We start from the raw sequence: 22,698 nt of genomic DNA on the forward strand, positions 1-22,698 counted from the left end.
CTAGTCCGAAGGATTGGTATCCGAAGATTTTGGTGGACATTGTGCACTGGAAATGAAGCGAAGAACCCCATTTTTTAAGCATTCGCTATAATATTCGGCATTTATTCTGATTCCACGGTCGATTTACGGAGAGCGACCACCGGCTGTTATGGAGGCCCACACCATCACCAAGGCCGGCGCTTGAGTTCTGGTGGCCAACAGAAGGTGCACATTTGCTGTGGCTAACCTCTTTGGCAAGTAAACACGATAATTGTTTTTTTTTGTTTACAAACTGCTGGACTACGAATGTTTTCTCATCGGGGAAAACCAAATTCACCAGTTCACCGCTTTCGGCCAAGCGAAGCAACTCTTAAGCTCTTTTCATCTATTTTCTTTCCGTTGCGGTGTAAGTTCCAAATGCCAAAATGCTTTTGTACGCTTGTTAGCAATAAAAGGAGCTGCCACTGGAATAATTTTAACAGCTGTCAGAAGAGTGGCTTAGAAATGTCAGCAGTCTGAATTTGGTTTGCAGTTTTTTCATCTCACCCTGTATATTAGATTTCTTATATTACTTATATCACTTATATTATATCTAAACACATAAGATTAACCGTTGATGTATCAACGCTTGGGAACATTGATATGTCAATTTTTTTTAAAATTTAGAAGCTTTGTAATTTTCTGTAATTTACCTTATCAAATTTCACAGCATAGAAAACAGGTTCCGATCTCGGATTTGTGTATGTACAATGAATTCGTAAATATGAATTTTGACAGTAAGATGTTGTCAAATGAATAATTTAAAACAAAAATGTGAACATATGATTGTATGACTTTACCTTTTAAATTCTACCATAAAACGTAGGTTATATATGTGTTGTCCAACAATTTTTTCCATTCAACGTTTTTTATTCCAAAGGTAGTTTGACAGTTCATCATCCCAGCAGCTGTGTCGATACGTCTACCTGTATTCTTCTGCCACAATCAATAGTGTAACTGTGCTATAATACTGTCGTTTCAGCTGATTGTCACTGCTTTTAAATAGGTCGCACTTACACATTAACCCTGCATAGTGGTAAATACAGCGTTGCCATCATTTTATGACCAAACAAAAGGCCAAACAATCTGTCAACTCGCGACGACATATCAGTTCTTATAAGAATTTCGTGAACTCCTGTGAATAAATCGTATCAAATCAATTGAAAAATTGCAAAATACAAGTTATCAAAGGCAAAAAAGCAAACAAAAATGTTACAATAATGATTTCCAATGAAGCTGTGCTTTAAATATTACCCCAAAAAGGGTGTAAAACATGTTTTGCCCCATATATTTTAATTGTATGTGATGTATTTCGTTGCCTGCTACGAAACGACGAAGAAAAAAGGCAATTAACAATTCAAGTGTCATTTATAATCGCTTGCTGTGTGTCTGTGTTTCAATATTTTTTCTTGTGTGGGTCTGATTGACATTTATTTTTTTATATTTGGTTGTCTTAATAAAATACAAGATAAATAAAGGAAGTGTAAAGGTAAAAAAAAATTACCATCTTTGTGAACTGCTCAATTGGTAAGCTTAAGTTGTGTTTCTTTGATATAAATAATTTAGATTTTGCTGTAATTTGATTTATTAGACATTTTTCAATTGGAATTTGCTATTGTTTTGTCTGCTTTCTTGGGAATTTGTGACTCACAATACTCTTTACATCTCTCGCGCTCTATCTCTCTCACCGTGTCTCTGTAATGGGTTTTGATGTTTACTGTAAAAATATGACAAGTCCACTGAGAGGAAAAAAAATTGAGCCTTTGTTGGCCGATTTGCAAATTTTAAAAGTAGGGATTTTTTTTGTTTTCCATTTGGATATTTTTAATATTCCCATAAAGTCTAGTTTCCAGGAAATTCTTTCGATTTTCTCTAAATGTTTTTTTCTCTTTTGAGACTTAAGTTCTTTTTAAAGCAAACTCTCCGAATCTGTTGTTTTTTTCTCTTTGTTTTATTTTCTTTTAGTACTTTGCATGTTATTCGTTGTTAGTACCGAAGCAAATTGTTTGTAAACAGAACAGAGGAAGTAGAGGAATGACGTAAAGTCAGCTTTATGTGGGGGCTCAAAAAATGTGAATTGGTATTGGTTAGATTTTGCGATAAACAATGCAAATGAAAAATTGTGGACATTTAAATTTCAAATGTTTTTGTTTTTTGTCGGAGTTTAATATGATTTTACTTCCTGGCTATCATAAATTTCGTTTTCTTTTTTTGATTAGATATTCAGCACCTTTTGTAAGCGGATATTTGTTGCGAGGCCCTCGAAATGCCCAAGTCCGCACCTGGACACCCAAAAAAAAATTTTGCGTGGAGGGTTTTTTAGGGGAGACCATTTTTGCCTTCGTGGCGGTCTCCAAACCACGGGTGAATTAAATTATTCCTAGCTTCCGATGTGCCTTTAAAGATGGGGAAGCTAGGAAGGGCTAGATGTTAGTAAGGGGTTAATATTTAGGTTTTGGTAGGCACTTGTTGCGGGTAACACTTGTCATTGTTAGCCATGCCTTGTTAGTAATGTTAGAATTGTTCTTGATATGCAGGCTAATTAAAATGCCTGTGATGTTGGTTGGTGGCTGGCAAAAGATCTGTCTCGTGGTGTTTAGTATTGCCTGGGAATGGTGGCCAGGACTTATATTTCGGCAAATACATTACCGGTGGGAGAGTGTCGGGGCAGCCAAAATTCTTGCAGTGAGCCCATATTACATTCCAAGGAAAGTGATGTGTGTTCACGAGAAATATGGCCGGCTCCGATACTCCGCCACCAGAAAAACCGCTGAAAAGAAAAAAAAAAGAAATAATTAATAAATATAAAATGGTTTAATTGTAGAAATATAAAAATAAATTGGAACGACGCAAGCTAATACTACCACCGCCAAATACTAATGCCAAAAACAATGACAGTTGTCAGATGGCTATGAATGACATTCACTACGAAGTGATAACCCAAATGGAATTGGTAATGGAACTTAAGCAAAGTAGAGACGGTGTTGCCGATGTGGAGTTAAATACTCTTAGATAGCAGTCGCGAGAAAAATTGTGACTCTTAATTTTTTTGGGCAAATATGAGTATGAAAGTTTCACTAGACAGAGACCATTTCTTTAATTTAGATAAGGATAACTGGTGTCTAATGAACAAAATGTCCATCAGTGGAAAGCTACAACGGCGCACTGAAAAGGTTATAAAAGAGAGTAGCCAACGAAGAGAGGTTAATAGTTAGAAAATTGGTGCTGAACGAGAAAAAACGTTCATACTGAAAATTGGAAGTTCAGTGAAAAATATTCATGACTATTAAGATATTAAATTGAAAAAAGAACTACAAATTTAAATAAAAGGTGATAATTGTGTGAAAATTAGTGAAAAATGGAAAAAAATTATTAACAAGTCTTTAAAATTAGGTTTGCTTGGAGGATTGTGTGATTTTTGTTGGTCTTTGCGGTGAACCCAGTGGATAAATTAATTAATAAGTGTGAGGCGAAAGCCATTGAGGTAATTATTAAAAGTGGCTAAATTCTTTTAAGCCAAATATTAAAATTCCTATTTCTTGGATAGGCCAGCCACGTTTACACACGACAGCGCAACAACGAAAGAAAAGCGCTATCTCTTGGGTGAAGACCAAACATCACAAACATTATCCCGGTATTGCGAAGGTAGGAAAATATAATTTCCCAACTTTTTATAGCACCAGTATATCTGCCCCACCGCCATCTACGGGACAGTGGCTATACAAGCATTCCACGTGATCTCGGTTCAGCACCACTTTATTTCTATAAAGAAAAAATTGGCTGTGTTAATGATCCAAGACACAATAGGATCCACACATATATCGACAAACTACCATAATTTTACAGTGTTTCCAAGGTGGAAGATTTTTGCTATTACCACGATTGGTGCAGAAGAAAAGAAAAAGCCTGGAAACAAAATTCTAAGTGGCGCAAGTAGTAAAATTAATGAATAAGAAGTTGGCGTCACTATTCTTAACTACAATTTTCATCTAAAAACAATTTTTATTGACCTAATATTAAAAATTTTTTTATCACATTTAAAATCAAAAATTATTCCTGTTATTCCTGTCAAAATATTATTCATATTTAGATTTAGTTATTTGTATTGACTTATTTTATTAGTATTATTATTTATGTTTATTTGTTTGTTATATGTCTAAATTTTCTTTTTTCAGCATTCTCAAAGCTAAGGTTTCGATATAGTTTTTTTTTGGTTCCCCATTAAATTTCTTCGCAACAGAGCTCTTTTGTCGAGGTTATTAGGGTGGGTTTGAAAGTGTTAAAAGTATATATTAAAAACCACGTTCATTGTGGATTCGGAAAGAAAAATAGCTTTGCGAGTGTAATTTCAGTCTTGTCTATTAATGTTCATGGAATTGGACATGAAATAAACCTTTTTTTTTTGAGGTAAAAGATTCATGGTCAAAAGACCGTTCGTTATTTAATTTGGCAAATAGCCGTTAAAATTTTAAATTTCCTAACAACCCTTTAGCAGGAATAAAACAACTATTTAAATTTTTATGTGATAATTTTTTTTAGATATTTATTGTATTTTTATTGTTGTAAGTTTTTTTTATTAAGCATAAACGACTTCTTGTTAGGATTAGTAATTCTTTTAAATAATAAAAAAAGAAATGATTTGAATGTTTGTCAAGATTAAAAAGATGACGTGTTAAGTTAGCTAAAGAGGAATTAAGGACGAGGTAAGTGATGGATGTGGGCGGTTTGTGGGGTCAGTTAAGTAAAGAAGAGGAGGTACTGATCATGGTTGGGTGGGCATGATATTGGTCATCGGTTGGGGGTCCAGTATAGGAGGTGATGCATCGTTGTGTTAATGTAGTATTCAGTGTTGTGTCTTCATTTTAATTGCTGCATGTCAGGAGTAGGGGTGACGGGTTGGGACCACACCCAGAGAGGCGACCAAGCTAGTCGGAGCACATATGGACATGACCCCCTACTACAGCGCATGTAACAGTATGGCGCCCAAACTAGAATGTAATTCGGATGCAAATCCGAATGTTGTAAAGAAGTGTAGGTCAGCAAAACACTTGGTAATAGTCCAATACTTTTTTCTGAAATAGCCCAACATTTCTCCTCTCACGTTTCGGTATCCCAAAGTGTTTTCACTCCATAGCCAGTCTGGACATGAGCCAGAGTGTTGTATGGAGTGATGCATTTTGGAATACTGAGTTAAAAGAGGTGAAATGACATATTCAAAACTGGAAAGGATTTGGCCTACAGTGCATGAGTTTGCAAAGGGTAGTTGCAAATCGTTTCCAGGATTAAATGTTAACTTGTAGTGTTAGGGTTTAATTTGTTCTGTGAGCCTGTTTAAACGTAAGGTATCCGTCCTAGTAAATTACTAGGATCTGTTGTATCTGTCCATGTTGAACAGTAAATGGGTGCTCGTATCACGGTGCATCATGTCACAAAGCAAATTTGGGATTTTTGTTAATATTGTGTTTAAAGTTGTTCTATGCATCACCACCTAAACATACCTTTTTGGAAGACCAATTGCAACTGCACACATCACATCTCGTCCGAAATTCCTCCTATATTAAGAAAAAAATTGATATTAAAAAAAAAAAAAAAACACTAATTAGATTAATATAATAAAATAGGTTATAGTATACCACATATAGTTTAAATCGTCACAGCATCATTGGGAATGAATATAGCCACTCGGTCCAAAACTAAAGAAAAGAACAGAAAGAGAGATAGACCTGGATTATTTGATTTAAATAGATCGATAGCCATTGAGATTAAGAAAAAGAAGGAAGATACTAACTCTGAAATGGCGGAGGGAAATACCAACGATCAGGGTCAAATTAGGGATATGTCCCAAACCATTAACGTTAGCTCTCCGGTAACAAATTCCCTGGGTCCAGTGTATCTGCAAGGGGCTGTCGGTGGTGACCCTCAGGCCAGTGCAGTGCCTACTCTTGGAAATCTTGGAGTGAATAGAATATTGGAAAATAAGATCCAAAACCTAGCAAATGAAATGGATGATATAAAGAAAACGTTAATAAATTTGACCAAAGTTATAAAAGAAGGTAATAGAATAGGAGAAAATCGTAACCCGGTGGCGGAAGCCCCAACATATAGTGCCGCAAATGTAGCTTCCAACAGCCGGGATGTAATTTCCCAACAAAAGGAGAATCTGGGCCAATTGCCAAGACACCAGTTGGTTCCTAATATCTATACAGCAGCACTAGATCCGGCAAATGGTCCAAGGGAAATAGCTTCTTCTAGGGACAACTCAATGCCACAGGTCAATTCCGGACAGAATGGGTCGAGTAGACAAGATTTGGTTCAGAATAACCACCCGACCCCATTTGACCCAAGATTATTTAGAATTAATAAGTTAGGTCTTCACTTCGATGGGAGTTCGTCTGGACTCTCTGTGGAAGAATTCGTATATCGGCTAGAATACTTCCAGCGTCAATATCAAATACCGTGGGCTGAAATAATACGCGATTTTCCCCTTATACTCAACGGAAGGGCTGAGTCATGGTATTGGTTGTTTGAGAAAACAAACAAAATCCATGATTGGGAGGAGCTCAAATACAGTCTACTGAGCCAATACCAATCCTCAAAGACTACTGTAGAGTTGATAGCCGAATTAGCCCAACGAAAACAACAACCTAATGAGTCCATAGATGCCTATTTTCATGTTATGGGTCAGATGAGGGCAAAGTTGGTACAATCAATAAGGGAGTTTGATATGATCAAAATACTGAAGAGAAATATCCGAGAAAATGTTAGCCGTATTGTATACCCCATTCAAGTCTCTTCAGTCGAACAGCTTCGCATAGAATGCAATGAAGCTGAAAAGAATTTCCTCAGGAGAGAAAATAGACCTTACGTTCCACCACCATCTCGTCCACAAAGGCAGGTCAATGAGGTTGATTTTGAGGATAATTATTATCAGGGGGATTATAACCAGAATGAAAAGGGATTTGAAGAAGTTGATGCCCTACAAACAATGAGGCAACGTAACCCAAATATCGGGTGTTGGAATTGCCAGAAAACGGGTCATACCTTCAGAGAATGTGAAGCAACTACCAGGACCCTATTTTGTTATAGGTGCGGAAAGCCTGGTATTAAAACACCTCAATGCGATATTTGCCAACAGGGAAACCGGAACAGGGGCGTGGACACTACGGGGGGGCCACGTCCAACTGCAAACCCCTAAGTGTATTAAAAGGGTCTTCACATCCGCCTACTAAGCCTATATTAGACCATATATCAAAAGCCAATGAAGCAACCTTTGAACCTAAGATGAGGCATTATACACCGCTAGAGATTCGTGAGAAAAATTATGAGAAGGTTCGAGCACGAATTATGGGTGATAGCGAGGTCCAACAGGGCAATAATTCCAAAATTAAAAAAATCCGCCAAAAATTTAGAAATAAGCGTAAGGAGATGAATTTAGTGGTAGCGTCAGTTGAAAAATATGGTAGTAGATCTGATCCAAGATTATTTGCCGAAGTAGAGGTCCAGGGGACAAAAATTAGGGGTCTGTTAGACACCGGGGCTTCAGTCAGCATCCTGGGTAGAGGTTGCAGAGAATTTTTGGAACCTCTCGACGTCACCATAAGCCCAATTTTTACTAATGTAAAGACTGCCTCTGGCCACCAACACAGAATAGTGGGAAAAGTAAAGTTGGATTTAAAGTATAATGATATAGTGAGAGAGTTAGAGTTGTATCTATGTCCCGACCTGGAACAAGAATTGTATCTGGGTATAGACTTTTGGAGAGAGTACAATCTAGTACCCAAGATTATTGAGGCTAGTGAAATAGATGTCGAGAAGATTCAAAGGGATATCGTGGATGATGAAGCCTATAAGCTGAATCCCCATAATTTATCGCCCCAACAACAGCAACAATTAGATGAAGTCATAAAGAACTTTGACACCTTTGAAAACAAGGGTTTAGGTAAAACCACTCTCGAAAAACATAGCATTAAGTTAGTAGAAGGAGCAGAACCTGTTAAAGATCGTCATTATCCGCTATCCCCAGCTGTCCAAGCTATAGTGTACGAGGAAATCGATAACATGCTCCGGCTCAATGTGATAGAAGAGAGCGAGAGCCCATGGAGTAACCGTACCACTGTAGTCCGGAAGCCGGGGAAAAACAGGTTCTGTCTCGACGCACGCAAACTAAATAAATTGACAGTGAAAGATGCGTACCCACTTCAAAATATTGATGGGATATTGAGCAGGATAGATGAAACGTACTTCATAAGTAGTGTCGATTTGAAATACGCCTTTTGGCAAATCGAACTTGACGAGGAAAGTAAAGCCTGCACTGCGTTTACAGTGCCCGGTAGGCCATTATACCAATTTAGGGTAATGCCTTTTGGGCTCTGTAATGCAGCGCAGCGCTTATGCAGACTTATGGACAAAGTCATACCTCAGCGTTTAAAAGATCACGTTTTCATCTATCTTGACGACCTCTTAGTTATCTCGAGTGGATTTGAAGAACACCTACAACTATTAAACGAAGTGGCAATGTGCCTGAAAAAAGCCAACCTAACAATAGGAATGGAAAAATCCCAATTTTGTTTCCAGGAACTAAAATATTTAGGTTTCATTATTGGCCAAGGTAGATTGAGGACAGATCCGGATAAGATTAAGGCGATTAAGAATATAAAAATACCCAGAAACCCACGCGAAGTTAGGAGCTTTCTCGGAACCGCGGGCTGGTACCGCAGGTTCATAAAGGATTTTGCAACAATATCTGCACCTTTGACCGATAGTCTCAAAAAGTCAAAAAAATTCGAAATTAGCAATGAAGGGATTAAGGCATTCGAAAATTTGAAAAAGGCCCTCACCTCAGCTCCCGTACTACGCCATCCCGACTTTACTAAACACTTCTACATACAATGCGACGCTTCGGACTATGGCATAGGGGCCGTTTTATTCCAGTTAAACAATAATAAGGAAGAACACCCTATAGCCTTCTACTCGCAGAAGCTTAACTCGTGTCAAAGAAACTATAGCGTGACCGAGAAAGAGTGTTTGGCTGCGGTGATGGCGATTCGAAAATTTAGGCCTTATGTGGAAATGATGCCTTTCACCGTGATAACCGACCACGCATCCTTAAAGTGGCTAATGTCCTTAAAGGACTTGAGTGGTCGATTAGCACGGTGGTCACTTCAATTACAGGCATACGACTTTGAAATCGAACATAGGAAGGGATCAGAAAATGTTGTGGCCGATATGTTGTCTCGAGCTCCTGTAGATAAGGAGGTCGACGAACTGAATATGGAAGAATTTCTAGACTTCGAAACAACAGAATTCGAAAGCGAAGAGTACCTTGATCTTATAAAAACCATCAATGAAAATAGCCAACGATTACCGGATTTAAAGGTTAACGACGGGATGGTCTACAAGAAAAGTCTTCCAGATCCATTAATAGAGGATGAAATTCAGTGGAAGCTGTGGCTACCAACGGGGATTACCCATGAAATCATTGTCAAGGCACATACATCACTTACGGCGTGTCATGGAGGTATAACCAAAACCCTTGAAAAAATTAAAAGATTTTTCTATTGGCCAAACATGGCGAGTCAGGTCAAACAATACATAAAGAATTGCCAAAAATGCCAAGAAGCTAAATCTAGCAACCAACATTTAATGCCAGATATAGGAAGAGAAGTGGTTACCGAAAGACCCTTCCAAAAATTATACATCGACTTCCTAGGAAAGTATCCAAGATCTAAAAAAGGGAATGCCTACATTTTTATTGTTGTCGACCACTTCTCGAAGTTTACCTTTTTAAAGGCTATGAAAGAAGCCACTGCCGCAAATGTTGTAGAATTTTTGGTGGAGGAAATATTTCATAAATTTGGGGTCCCCGAAGTGATCCATAGTGACAACGGGGCCCAATTTGTCTCTAAAACTTTTCAAGCTATGATGGACTCTTACAAAATTAAACATCTAAAGACCGCCTATTATGCCCCTCAGTCCAACGCTTCTGAGCGGGTTAACCAGTCTGTAATCACGGCTATAAGAACCTATCTAGAAGAAGATCACAGAGACTGGGACCTGTATCTGAATGAAATCGAATGTGCATTGCGGAACTCGATACATTCGGCTACAGGAGTTACGCCATTCTTCGCGATATACGGGTTCCACATGTTTTCCAGTGGCCAAGATTATAGCCTGGCTCGGAAATTGATGTCTATGACAGAGCATGAGTTGTCTGATTTACAGAGACATGAAAAATTAGGCCTAATTCGTGAAAAGGTCAAACAAAATCTCCACAAAGCTTATGAGAGAAGCTCCGAGCGATATAATAGGAGGGCTCGAGTCGTAAAATTTAGACCAGGCCAAGAGGTATATAGGCGGAATATTGTCCAATCCGATTTTTCAAGGAATGTCAATGCAAAATTTTGCAAGAAATTCCTGAAATGTCGGATTGTCAAGCCTATAGGAGGAAATATGTACGAGTTGGAGAATCTTCAAGGACAGCCTATTGGCGTTTATCATGTAAAGGATATTAAATCATAATGTGCAATATTAACTGAACCTGTGATACTTTTAGGACTAAGCATGTATGTTTGTGTTGTCCAAATAGTTTTAGGTTCAATTTAATAGTGCAATATAGTGATTTAATAATACCTGTGATAAACCAGTACCTGAATATGTTCGTGAATGTCTCCCATATACACCTAATTATACACTTCCCCGAATTATACACCTCTATTTATACCTCTAGTCTAATATCTCTATCGTGATTATACACCCATCTAGTAGTATGACTAATTCTATAGATATATCGAACTCACCCTTGGTCCGTTACAAATCCAAACCTAGTTCCTGTAGGTCCAAATGATAGGCCCAGAAGTGATGTCCGAAAATCCAGCCCTGGAAAGAAACAAACCGGTCACCAAGTATCGGAACATTCAATTACAAATACCTATTAATACTTCCCTAATCTGATTGCCCGGCTCATCTCAGGGCGTGAGAATTCCCCACGTTGGACTTGATCCAAACAAATGTAGCCACGAATCCATAGGCCCTCAGCACACCATCTCTGGCGGCAGTTTTTGCCAGTGATGGAGTTTTGTTGCGAGGCCCTCGAAATGCCCAAGTCCGCACCTGGACACCCAAAAAAAAATTTTGCGTGGAGGGTTTTTTAGGGGAGACCATTTTTGCCTTCGTGGCGGTCTCCAAACCACGGGTGAATTAAATTATTCCTAGCTTCCGATGTGCCTTTAAAGATGGGGAAGCTAGGAAGGGCTAGATGTTAGTAAGGGGTTAATATTTAGGTTTTGGTAGGCACTTGTTGCGGGTAACACTTGTCATTGTTAGCCATGCCTTGTTAGTAATGTTAGAATTGTTCTTGATATGCAGGCTAATTAAAATGCCTGTGATGTTGGTTGGTGGCTGGCAAAAGATCTGTCTCGTGGTGTTTAGTATTGCCTGGGAATGGTGGCCAGGACTTATATTTCGGCAAATACATTACCGGTGGGAGAGTGTCGGGGCAGCCAAAATTCTTGCAGTGAGCCCATATTACATTCCAAGGAAAGTGATGTGTGTTCACGAGAAATATGGCCGGCTCCGATACTCCGCCACCAGAAAAACCGCTGAAAAGAAAAAAAAAAGAAATAATTAATAAATATAAAATGGTTTAATTGTAGAAATATAAAAATAAATTGGAACGACGCAAGCTAATACTACCACCGCCAAATACTAATGCCAAAAACAATGACAGTTGTCAGATGGCTATGAATGACATTCACTACGAAGTGATAACCCAAATGGAATTGGTAATGGAACTTAAGCAAAGTAGAGACGGTGTTGCCGATGTGGAGTTAAATACTCTTAGATAGCAGTCGCGAGAAAAATTGTGACTCTTAATTTTTTTGGGCAAATATGAGTATGAAAGTTTCACTAGACAGAGACCATTTCTTTAATTTAGATAAGGATAACTGGTGTCTAATGAACAAAATGTCCATCAGTGGAAAGCTACAACGGCGCACTGAAAAGGTTATAAAAGAGAGTAGCCAACGAAGAGAGGTTAATAGTTAGAAAATTGGTGCTGAACGAGAAAAAACGTTCATACTGAAAATTGGAAGTTCAGTGAAAAATATTCATGACTATTAAGATATTAAATTGAAAAAAGAACTACAAATTTAAATAAAAGGTGATAATTGTGTGAAAATTAGTGAAAAATGGAAAAAAATTATTAACAAGTCTTTAAAATTAGGTTTGCTTGGAGGATTGTGTGATTTTTGTTGGTCTTTGCGGTGAACCCAGTGGATAAATTAATTAATAAGTGTGAGGCGAAAGCCATTGAGGTAATTATTAAAAGTGGCTAAATTCTTTTAAGCCAAATATTAAAATTCCTATTTCTTGGATAGGCCAGCCACGTTTACACACGACAGCGCAACAACGAAAGAAAAGCGCTATCTCTTGGGTGAAGACCAAACATCACAAACATTATCCCGGTATTGCGAAGGTAGGAAAATATAATTTCCCAACTTTTTATAGCACCAGTATATCTGCCCCACCGCCATCTACGGGACAGTGGCTATACAAGCATTCCACGTGATCTCGGTTCAGCACCACTTTATTTCTATAAAGAAAAAATTGGCTGTGTTAATGATCCAAGACACAATAGGATCCACACATATATCGACAAACTACCATAATTTTACAGTGTTTCCAAGGTGGAAGATTTTTGCTATTACCACGATTGGTGCAGAAGAAAAGAAAAAGCCTGGAAACAAAATTCTAAGTGGCGCAAGTAGTAAAATTAATGAATAAGAAGTTGGCGTCACTATTCTTAACTACAATTTTCATCTAAAAACAATTTTTATTGACCTAATATTAAAAATTTTTTTATCACATTTAAAATCAAAAATTATTCCTGTTATTCCTGTCAAAATATTATTCATATTTAGATTTAGTTATTTGTATTGACTTATTTTATTAGTATTATTATTTATGTTTATTTGTTTGTTATATGTCTAAATTTTCTTTTTTCAGCATTCTCAAAGCTAAGGTTTCGATATAGTTTTTTTTTGGTTCCCCATTAAATTTCTTCGCAACAGAGCTCTTTTGTCGAGGTTATTAGGGTGGGTTTGAAAGTGTTAAAAGTATATATTAAAAACCACGTTCATTGTGGATTCGGAAAGAAAAATAGCTTTGCGAGTGTAATTTCAGTCTTGTCTATTAATGTTCATGGAATTGGACATGAAATAAACCTTTTTTTTTTGAGGTAAAAGATTCATGGTCAAAAGACCGTTCGTTATTTAATTTGGCAAATAGCCGTTAAAATTTTAAATTTCCTAACAACCCTTTAGCAGGAATAAAACAACTATTTAAATTTTTATGTGATAATTTTTTTTAGATATTTATTGTATTTTTATTGTTGTAAGTTTTTTTTATTAAGCATAAACGACTTCTTGTTAGGATTAGTAATTCTTTTAAATAATAAAAAAAGAAATGATTTGAATGTTTGTCAAGATTAAAAAGATGACGTGTTAAGTTAGCTAAAGAGGAATTAAGGACGAGGTAAGTGATGGATGTGGGCGGTTTGTGGGGTCAGTTAAGTAAAGAAGAGGAGGTACTGATCATGGTTGGGTGGGCATGATATTGGTCATCGGTTGGGGGTCCAGTATAGGAGGTGATGCATCGTTGTGTTAATGTAGTATTCAGTGTTGTGTCTTCATTTTAATTGCTGCATGTCAGGAGTAGGGGTGACGGGTTGGGACCACACCCAGAGAGGCGACCAAGCTAGTCGGAGCACATATGGACATGACCCCCTACTACAGCGCATGTAACATATTATGGAAACAGAACAAAATGGCAACAACCAACAAACGCAGCAACATAATCCAACCTCCACAACAGCACCACATAATGTGGAGCAACCAAGCAGTGGTGGGCATCATCAATTGGTACCTCACCAGCACCATGGCATGAATGAACTTGCATTGGAAGTGCAACAGCATGTGAATGAAGAAGTGGTCCCGGCAAATTATGAAACGGTCTATGTTATAGAGGTTAAAATATCTTCAAAATTCATTGATGGTTACTCAAAGTTATTTATTTGTTCTACTTTCTTCTCTTTTTCTTTGGCAGGATGTTGGCTCCGATGTGGCAGTAAGTCGATCACATTACCTACCATCGACATCAGATTATGGAGCATCAGTGGATGGTGGAACTGGCAATAATACAACCTCCTCGGCTGCGGTAACAACATCGTCGGCGGAATCCCAACAGCAGCAGCAGCAGCAGCATTTATTAACACCAAATCGTCCTTTGTACTATCCAAGGCAACATTATCACCATCATCACCACCACCATCATCATCATCCACACCAGCATCTGCATCAACCGTATCAGCAAATACAGCGTCAACATTATACGTCGCCTGGTGGTTATATGGCGGAATCTGATTTGGAGGGATCGTCAGCGGATCGCACCACAGCTGGAAGTATAGGCTATCATCATATCCAGCATCCTCACAACAATCATATACAACAGCCGCCTCCATCCCAGCAGCAGCAGCAGCAGGCGAATGCTGTTTGTCGCCCACATTATCACCATCATCGTCTCCAGCAGCAGCAGCCGGCCTCTACAGTACCCCATCACGGCGCCAGTACTTCAACAGTGGCAAGGGTTTGCGAATCATCAGAATATGACAGCAATGGCGGCGATATTCCACATTCGCAGCATCAGTACAGCGATGAATATCATCCAGATGGTGCCCGCGGTGGTGGCTACTACTATGCCTACCTGCCTACCCAAAATCATCCGCATCATGCTCAGCATTGTCACCACCACCATTCTCAACAATCTCAATCGTGCCACTGTGCGGCAACGAGTAGTAACACAAGTTCCCCACCACAACCACCGCCACCCCACAGTCTACCCAACTCGGCCAGCCAATGTGACAGCCACACTCAAAATGGCATCACCCGTAACCTGCCAACTGCTGCCTCGGAAGTTATTGTTCCATACCATGCAAGGGATAATCCTGAAGTGGAAGCGCGGGGAGGAACCGCAAGCTCAGCAAATATCATTTTCAACAGTCATGCCACAACAACGGCAAATGGCAACGAAAGGGATAGACCAAGGAGGAGATTTTACGAAGACACACCCTATGTTTTAGTACCTTCGTCGTCATCTAGGAATGAGGATGAGGTTGCCTCGACCACATCCACTTCCATGAATACCACCTTGCCACCGGATGAATTGGAGTCATGTCGTGGCACACCCTACTCAATATCTATGCCTCAGCCGCCGCCCAACGATGAGGTTTCATCGGCATCGTCAGAGACGGAACATGTGCAATTTGCCCATACGCGGACCACAAATACCACAACAACAACATCAGCAGCAGCCAATAAAAAACATAAGTCCACCACCACCAATGTTGTGGGTTCATCGCCCACATCAACCTCATCAACGGGTGGGGGGAGTTCCGGCAACCATCGCTCGTCTAGTACAGCAAACAATGAAGCCACTGCCAGTGGCAGGGAACGCTTTACCATTGATCTGGTTGAATCAACATCATCCTCATCCAACAACAACAACAGCAGCAGCAATTCTCAGAGGCAATTGAGTGATGATCAACCCTCAACATCGGCGGGTACCCGGAGGGGTGAAAGGGCCTCCTTCGAATATTGGCAATACCAGGATGAGAGCTCGGACCAAACATCCTCACAGGCGTGGAATTTACATAAACCCTCCTCCTCATCGTCCTCGGCGAAATGCAAAGGAAATACCAGCCAAACTAACGATGCCGATGACGGATCCAACTCACCATTGGGACATTTTCATTTACGTTACACCCGACCCAATGAGAGAAGACAGACCCAGACAGAAGCGGCAGAAGAGGAGGAGGAAGACGAGGAGGAACCGGGCAGATCATCCAAAATACAAAGACTTAATAGCAATCATACTGGAGGAGTACACAACCGAAATAACTCCGGCTTGTTTCCGTCCAGGGATTCTTCCAGTACGAATTCTTCGCATGGCTCCTATGTCATAACCTATGCAGGAAATAACCTACCGCCTCCGCCGCCGCCACCACCACCAGTACCGGTACCACCGTCGTCACCACCACCATCAATATCGACGCCACTATTTTCCAACTCAGTGACGTCAATATTTTCCAACTTGCCTTCAATACAACTTGTGAGGAGGAAACGCCCCGAGGCTGTCTCCAGCTCCAACCAACAGGCGGTAAATTTTGCCGACAGTGATGATCAGCCTTCCACGTCACGTGGTGGAGGAAGAAGCCGTCGACCGGAAGCCGCTACCAATGCCAAACAAAATCCCAACACTAAAATGCCAGCTGTCTTGACCGCGCCCGATTTACAATTAGATTGGCTGTCGGATGCAACCACCACTCCCAGTACCGATGGCGATGATGATGAAGTGGTCTTTGTTCATTCCAGCCGTGAACCGATTCTATCCATAGATTTGACGGCAGACGATGAATCACCTTTGGCACTGGAAATGCCCAGCCATAGCAGTGTGGCGGGTACCACCACGACCACGAACCAGAATGCCTCAACAACTGGCATCATTTGCTCAGTTGGTCTGGCTGCACCGCAATTTGTAATGTCATCGGAGCCAACTCGTCTCAGTCCCAATTGGTACATGGAAGATACCATGTCTGGCCTTTTTCCCTCGCCCGTTGCAGAGCCTCAAAGGGCGCATCAATCTAACAGTACTGGCCTAAACAACTATGCATTCCAAGGTGGCAATACCTACCAAACGGCGGCAAGGTCTTTTTCGGCCGGTAGCACGTCTTCAATGGGCGAAGCATCGAGTTCTCGTGTGTGGCCAACTGCGCCCTGCCTGGATTGCTTTATGCCATCCGATCAAGACAATGAAGTTGCTGGCGAGGCGGTCGCCGAGAATCACTGGGATTCGGCAAATTCATCCTCGTCAGCCTCATCATCATTGGCCACAATAGCACCCCATTGTCGCAACACGAACTCAAGTGGAGGCCAACCGTTGACGCGCCTAAGAACTGTTTGGCATCCATATTTGCCGGAAACCACTTTACCAGGGACCATGCTATCGATTGTGCCAACCTCCTTCCCTGCCATACCGAATTCGCCACCACCACCCATTTTCCTTGTGGATCCCTACGATGCTGCTGCCATGCAGGGTATGGCGCCGGTGGCGACAAGGGATTTGGTAGGTGTACGAAACAGTGGACCTCCACACACCGTTTTACCGCCTCCCACACCTTTATACTTACAGCAGCCGAACATGGTGCCAGATACAACCAACCAAGCACCAGCACCACAACAACAACAACAGCAGCAGCAGCAGCCATCACGTTCGATGGTAAATCCCCCGCCATCTCTATCACCGCACATAAGTCCATCAACGGCCGCCCTTTTGGGCAATACCCCCATTGCCCATCAATACCCACATGCACCACATTCCATGTATCATCATCATCACCATCACACACATACCGCCCACACAACGACACGACCCCATGACAACCACATAATCACCCATAATCATCATGGCCATTCACATGGTCATGGTCTACCGCACACACACTCCACACTAACATTCCGACCGGGGGCCACGGCAGCTGCAGCGGCCGCTGGTGTAGGTGGCGCTGGACCACCACCACCACCGTATCTGGTCCATCAGAATCTATGGCTGCGCCAGCATAATGTCCAGGAAATCCATCGTCGTCATATGACGCCAACACCCATCGACTTGTCATCGAATCCTTTGAATTTGACCAGTAGCTTTCGTACACGTTTCCAGCAAATGTCGAATGTATGTTCCTGTGTGCATGGGCGAAATGGTCCTGTCTCAAGCCTAGATCCTGTAAGTTGGTGGGGGAGATATCTAAACTTTTGAAAAGATCTTTAATTTTTTTTTGGTGTTCTCTTTGCTCTCTGCAGGCTTATTATCCCTATGATTCCCGCCCACAACCACAAAATCGCCGATGTCCAGCCTTGCGTCGGCCAGCTGTTCACCATCATATGTTCCATCATCATTATTCACCGGTCCATGTGGAGATTGATTTATCCACGCCACGTATCTTCATTGGTTCATCGATAAGGCCACCGCGTGGAGCAACGGTGGTAAGTTGTTGGAGAGGGGGAAGGTGATTTGAATTGTTTTTGTTAATGTGTTTGGGTTTTTTTTGTAGGAAATCATTGAACGCAATACCTTGCCGCATAAATATCGCCGTGTCCGACGTCCCAGTGAAACCGATGAAGATGCCGAAAAGTGCGCCATTTGTTTGTCGCTATTCGAAATTGAAAATGATGTGAGGTAAGTGGTGATGGTGATCTCAACATATATATAACATCTGAGTTAATTAGTAGCTAATGTCGGAGCTAATCCACAATGGTATAGATGTCATCTGAGATCATCTACTCTATGGTAGACGATAGCTATTCTATAGTAGATGGCATCTGCGGAAATCGTCGTTATAAAAATGGAATCTAATCAATCTGTAGTAGATTATATCTATGACCATCTACTCAAGAGTAGATGTTATTTCCGCCATCTTATCAACCGTAGATGTTATCTGTGGCCTTCTACTCCATAGTAAATGGTATCTGCCATGATCTACTATAGTATATGTCATCTACTTTATTGTAGATGCAATCAGCGACAACTTCTCTATTGAAAATGACAATTGCGATCATCCGCTTAACAGTAGATAGATAGATAGATAGATATCATGTGCGATAATCTACTCTGTAGTAGATGGCTTCTACGGTCATCTACTCTGAAGTAGACGGAATCTACTATTATTAACTCAACAGTAGTTGAAATTTTCGTACATCTACTTTATAGTATATGGTACCTGCGATCATCTACTCTTTAGTAGTTCATCTACTCTGTAGTAGGAGCCATCTGCGATCACCTACCCTAAAGTAAATGGCATATACGGCCATCTACTCTGTAGAATACGGTACCTCCGATTATATTTTCTATAGAAAATTGAATCTACGATCATCTACTCTATGGTAGATGGAATCTGTTCAACAGTAGATGTCAACTGTGGTCATTTGCTCTGTAGTAGTTGATATCTGCAATAACCTATGGCATCTGCGACCATTTACTCAACAGTAGATGCCATTTACGAACATCTACCCTATAGTAGATGACATCTACGAACATCTACTCGGTAGAATATGGTACCTGCGATCCACTGCTCTATACAAAATTACATCTACGATTTTTTATTCCATAGTAGATGGCATCTACTATCGTCTACTTAGTAGTCGATGATATTTACGAACATCTAATCTATAGTATATGGTTCCTGCGATCATCTACTCTTTACCCACCCTGCGATAACCTAAACTTAAGTAAATGACATCTACGATCATCTACTCTATAGTAGATGGAATCTTTTCAACAGTAGCTGTGAACTGCGGCTATCTACTCTGTAGTAGGTGGCACCACCAATAACCTACCCTGGAGTAAATAGCATCCACGATCCTGTACATCTGCGATCATTTATTCAACAGTAGATGTCAGTTACGTACATCTACTCTATAGTAGATGACATCTACAAACATCTACCCGGTAGAATATGGTACCTGCATTCACCTATCCTGGAGTATATAGCATCTACGATTATTTACACAAGAGTAGATGCCATTTACGAACATCTACTCAACAATAGATGCCATTTACGACATCTACTTTATAGTAGATGACATCTACGAACATCTACCCGGTAGAATATGGTACCTGCGATCCACTACTCCATTGTATATGTCATCTGCGATCATCTTCTCTATACAAAGTTACATCTACGATTATTTATTCCGTAGTAGATGGCATCTACTATCGTCTCGGCAGTAGATGATATTTACCTACATCTACTCTTTAGTAGATGGTTCCTGCGATCATCTACTTTATTGTAGATGTCATTTGTGACCTTCTATTATATAGAATATGACATTTGCGATCATCTACTCAATAGTAGACGGCATTTTTGATATCCTTCTCTATGGTAGGTGGTGTCTGCGATCATATACTTAATAGTAGATTAATTTCTCTATAGAAAATAATCTCTACGATCATCTACTCCATAGCAGATGGAATCTGTGTTCATCTACTTATCAGTAGATGTCATGCATGAACACCTACTCAAGTGTATATGCCACCATCTACCATCTTTTCTGTAGAAAATGACATATACGATCATCTACTCCACAGTAGATACTATCTACGAACATCTACTCTATAGTAGATACCATCTACACACATCTACTCCTCAGTAGATACCATCTACCAACATCTTCTCTATGGTATATGACATTTGCCTGACATTTATTACCCTTATTTTGCATTAATTTTTTTTCTCCTTCTTTTCGTCCTTTTCTTTTTTTAGACGTTTACCCTGCATGCATTTATTCCATACGGACTGTGTGGACCAATGGTTAGTGACCAATAAACACTGCCCCATTTGTCGTGTGGACATTGAGACACATTTGAATAAGGATGCCCTGATTGCAACATCGTCTAGTGGCAACAGCGATAATGGAGCCAATGGAGGCTGGTGGCAACCGACGGCTGATTGTTAATGTTAAAAGCAAAAACCCCATACTATTTGGAATACCAACAAACAAACATATACAGGGTGGTAATTGAATCCCTTTTTTCTTTCGTTTTCTTCTCAACAGGGAAATTATAAAAAGCAAAGGCAAAAAACAACCAAATTTATTGATGTTCCTTTCCACACAAAAGCAAGACATGAGAAACAAAAAACTCATCCTTATAATTATCTCTATCTCTTTCTCTCTACATATATACAATACATATATATATATATATATATATTAGATGTAATTATGTATTTTTTTGTTTTATATTTAATTTAGTATTTACATTTTTTTTGTTTACCACTTTTGAAATTGAATATTGAATAAGTCGGTGTAGTATATAAAAAGGGATTTTTTGGGGAGCCAATTTGGGGGCTTCTAAGATCATCGACATTCAAGTAGACGGCATCTACTATTATTTACTCAACAGTAGATGACATTTTTGAACATCTACTTAATAGTAAATGGTACATGTGATCATCTATTATTTAGTAGATCTCATCTGTGACCATCTATTCTGTAGTAGGAGCCATCTGCGATCACCTCTTCTATAGTAAATGGCATCTAAGATCATCTACTCTGTAGAATTGGGACCTGTGATCATATTCTCTATTGAAAATGACATCTACGATCATATACTCTATAGTAGATGGAATCCGTTCAACAGTAGATGTCTACGGTGGTCATCTACTCTGTAGTAGGTAACACCTGCAATCACCTACCCTAGAGTAAATAGCATTTACGATCATGTACACAAATGTAAATGGCATCTGCGAACATTTATTCAATAGTAGATGTCATTTACGAACATATACTCTATAGTAGATGACATCTATGAACATCTACTCGGCAGAATATGGTACCTGTGATCAACTACCCTGGAGTCAATGGCACCTGGCATCATTTACCTAACAGTAGATGCCATTTACGAACATCTACTGTATAATAGATGACATCTACGAACATCTACTCGGTAGAATATGGTACCTGTGATCACCTACCATGGAGTAAATGGCATCTGGCATCTTTTATCCAACAGTAGATGTCATTTACGAACATCTACTCTATTATAGATGACATCTGGGAGATCTGCTCGGTAGAACATGGTACCTGCAATCCACTGCTCCATTGTTTATGTCACCTGCGATCATCTTCTCTATACAAAATTACATCTACGATTATGTATTCCATAGTAGATGGCATCTACTACTACGTCTACTCAGCAGTAGATGATGTTTACGAACATCTACTCTATAGTAGATGGTTTCTGCGATCATCTACATTATTGTAGATGTAATTTTATGATCATATTTTCTATAGAAAATGACATCTACGGTCATCTACTCTATAGTAGATGGAATCTGTTCAACAGTAGATGTTAACTGTGGTTATCTACTCTGTAGTAGGCGTCACCAGCAATCACTTACCCTAGAGTAAGTAGCATCTACGATCATGTACACTAAGGTAAATGGCATCTGCGATCATTTACTCAACAATAGATGCCATTTACGAACATCTACTCTATAGTAGACGACATCTACGAACATCTACTCGGTAAAATATGGTACCTGCGATCACCTACCCTAGAGTAAATGGCTTCTGCGATCATTTACTCAACCGTAGATGTCATTTACGAACATCTACTCTATAGCAGATGACATCTACGAACATCTACTCAGTAGAATATGGTATCTGCAATCCACTGCTCTATTGTATATGTCATATGCGATCATCTTCTCTATACAAAATTACATCTACGATGGCATCTACTACCGTCTACTCAACAGTAAATGATATTTATGAACATCTACTCTATAGTAGATGGTACTTGCGATCATCTACTCTTTAGTAGACCATGTACTCTGTGGTAGGAGCTATTCAGCAGCAATTTAAATAAATACAAAGGGCATGAACAGTTTCCCAGAAAAGTTCATTTTGTCTCCATACGGAAATCCCCGGTCTCCAGACCTTAGTTTCTTTTGTATTTTTTTTCTGTTTCCCCTTTTTTTACAACTACTATCGTTTCTTATGTTATTATTATTATTATTATTTTTTCGTTATGATTTTTATTTATTATTTGTTATATTTATAAACAAATTTG

At 39.7% G+C, this 22,698-nt stretch overlaps 1 protein-coding gene and 1 long non-coding RNA gene across 5 annotated transcripts; one reads left to right on the plus strand and one right to left on the minus strand.

The window, feature by feature from the left end:
* Positions 1–1,096: 1,096 nt before the first annotated feature.
* LOC101889400 (mucin-2) lies at positions 1,097–20,730 on the plus strand. Of its 3 annotated transcripts, XM_005178239.4 has the most exons (8): positions 1,097–1,545; positions 2,238–2,261; positions 13,819–14,039; positions 14,119–17,193; positions 17,260–17,850; positions 17,928–18,110; positions 18,179–18,303; positions 20,387–20,730. In XM_005178239.4, exons 3-8 carry the CDS (start codon positions 13,824–13,826, stop codon positions 20,577–20,579), a joined length of 4,383 nt encoding a protein of 1,460 aa, XP_005178296.1. In that variant the 5' UTR covers positions 1,097–1,545; positions 2,238–2,261; positions 13,819–13,823; the 3' UTR covers positions 20,580–20,730. The 3 variants fall into 3 exon arrangements, with proteins under 3 accessions (XP_005178296.1, XP_005178295.1, XP_011290397.1); XM_005178238.4 differs by having other exon boundaries at positions 14,119–17,850; XM_011292095.3 differs by having other exon boundaries at positions 1,097–1,507; positions 14,119–17,850.
* LOC131800652 (uncharacterized) lies at positions 5,460–12,342 on the minus strand. Of its 2 annotated transcripts, XR_009341487.1 has the most exons (4): positions 10,815–12,342; positions 5,807–6,007; positions 5,652–5,711; positions 5,460–5,570 (listed from the first exon to the last, which is right to left on the minus strand). It is a non-coding gene; the product is annotated as an uncharacterized LOC131800652 (long non-coding RNA). The 2 variants fall into 2 exon arrangements; XR_009341486.1 differs by having other exon boundaries at positions 5,556–5,711.
* Positions 20,731–22,698: the final 1,968 nt, after the last annotated feature.

The sequence above is a fragment of the Musca domestica genome, unplaced genomic scaffold, assembly GCF_030504385.1.
Source record: "Musca domestica strain aabys unplaced genomic scaffold, Musca_domestica.polishedcontigs.V.1.1 12, whole genome shotgun sequence".
Classification (NCBI taxonomy): Eukaryota; Metazoa; Arthropoda; class Insecta; order Diptera; family Muscidae; genus Musca; species Musca domestica.

Coding starts and splice junctions, on each gene's coding strand:
- LOC101889400 (XM_005178238.4), top strand. CDS start 13,824: ATGGAAACAGAACAAAATGGCAACAACCAACAAACGCAGCAACATAAT. Junction 17,851..17,927: donor CTGTCTCAAGCCTAGATCCT/GTAAGTTGGTGG, acceptor TGCTCTCTGCAG/GCTTATTATCCCTATGATTC. Junction 18,304..20,386: donor GAAATTGAAAATGATGTGAG/GTAAGTGGTGAT, acceptor TTCTTTTTTTAG/ACGTTTACCCTGCATGCATT.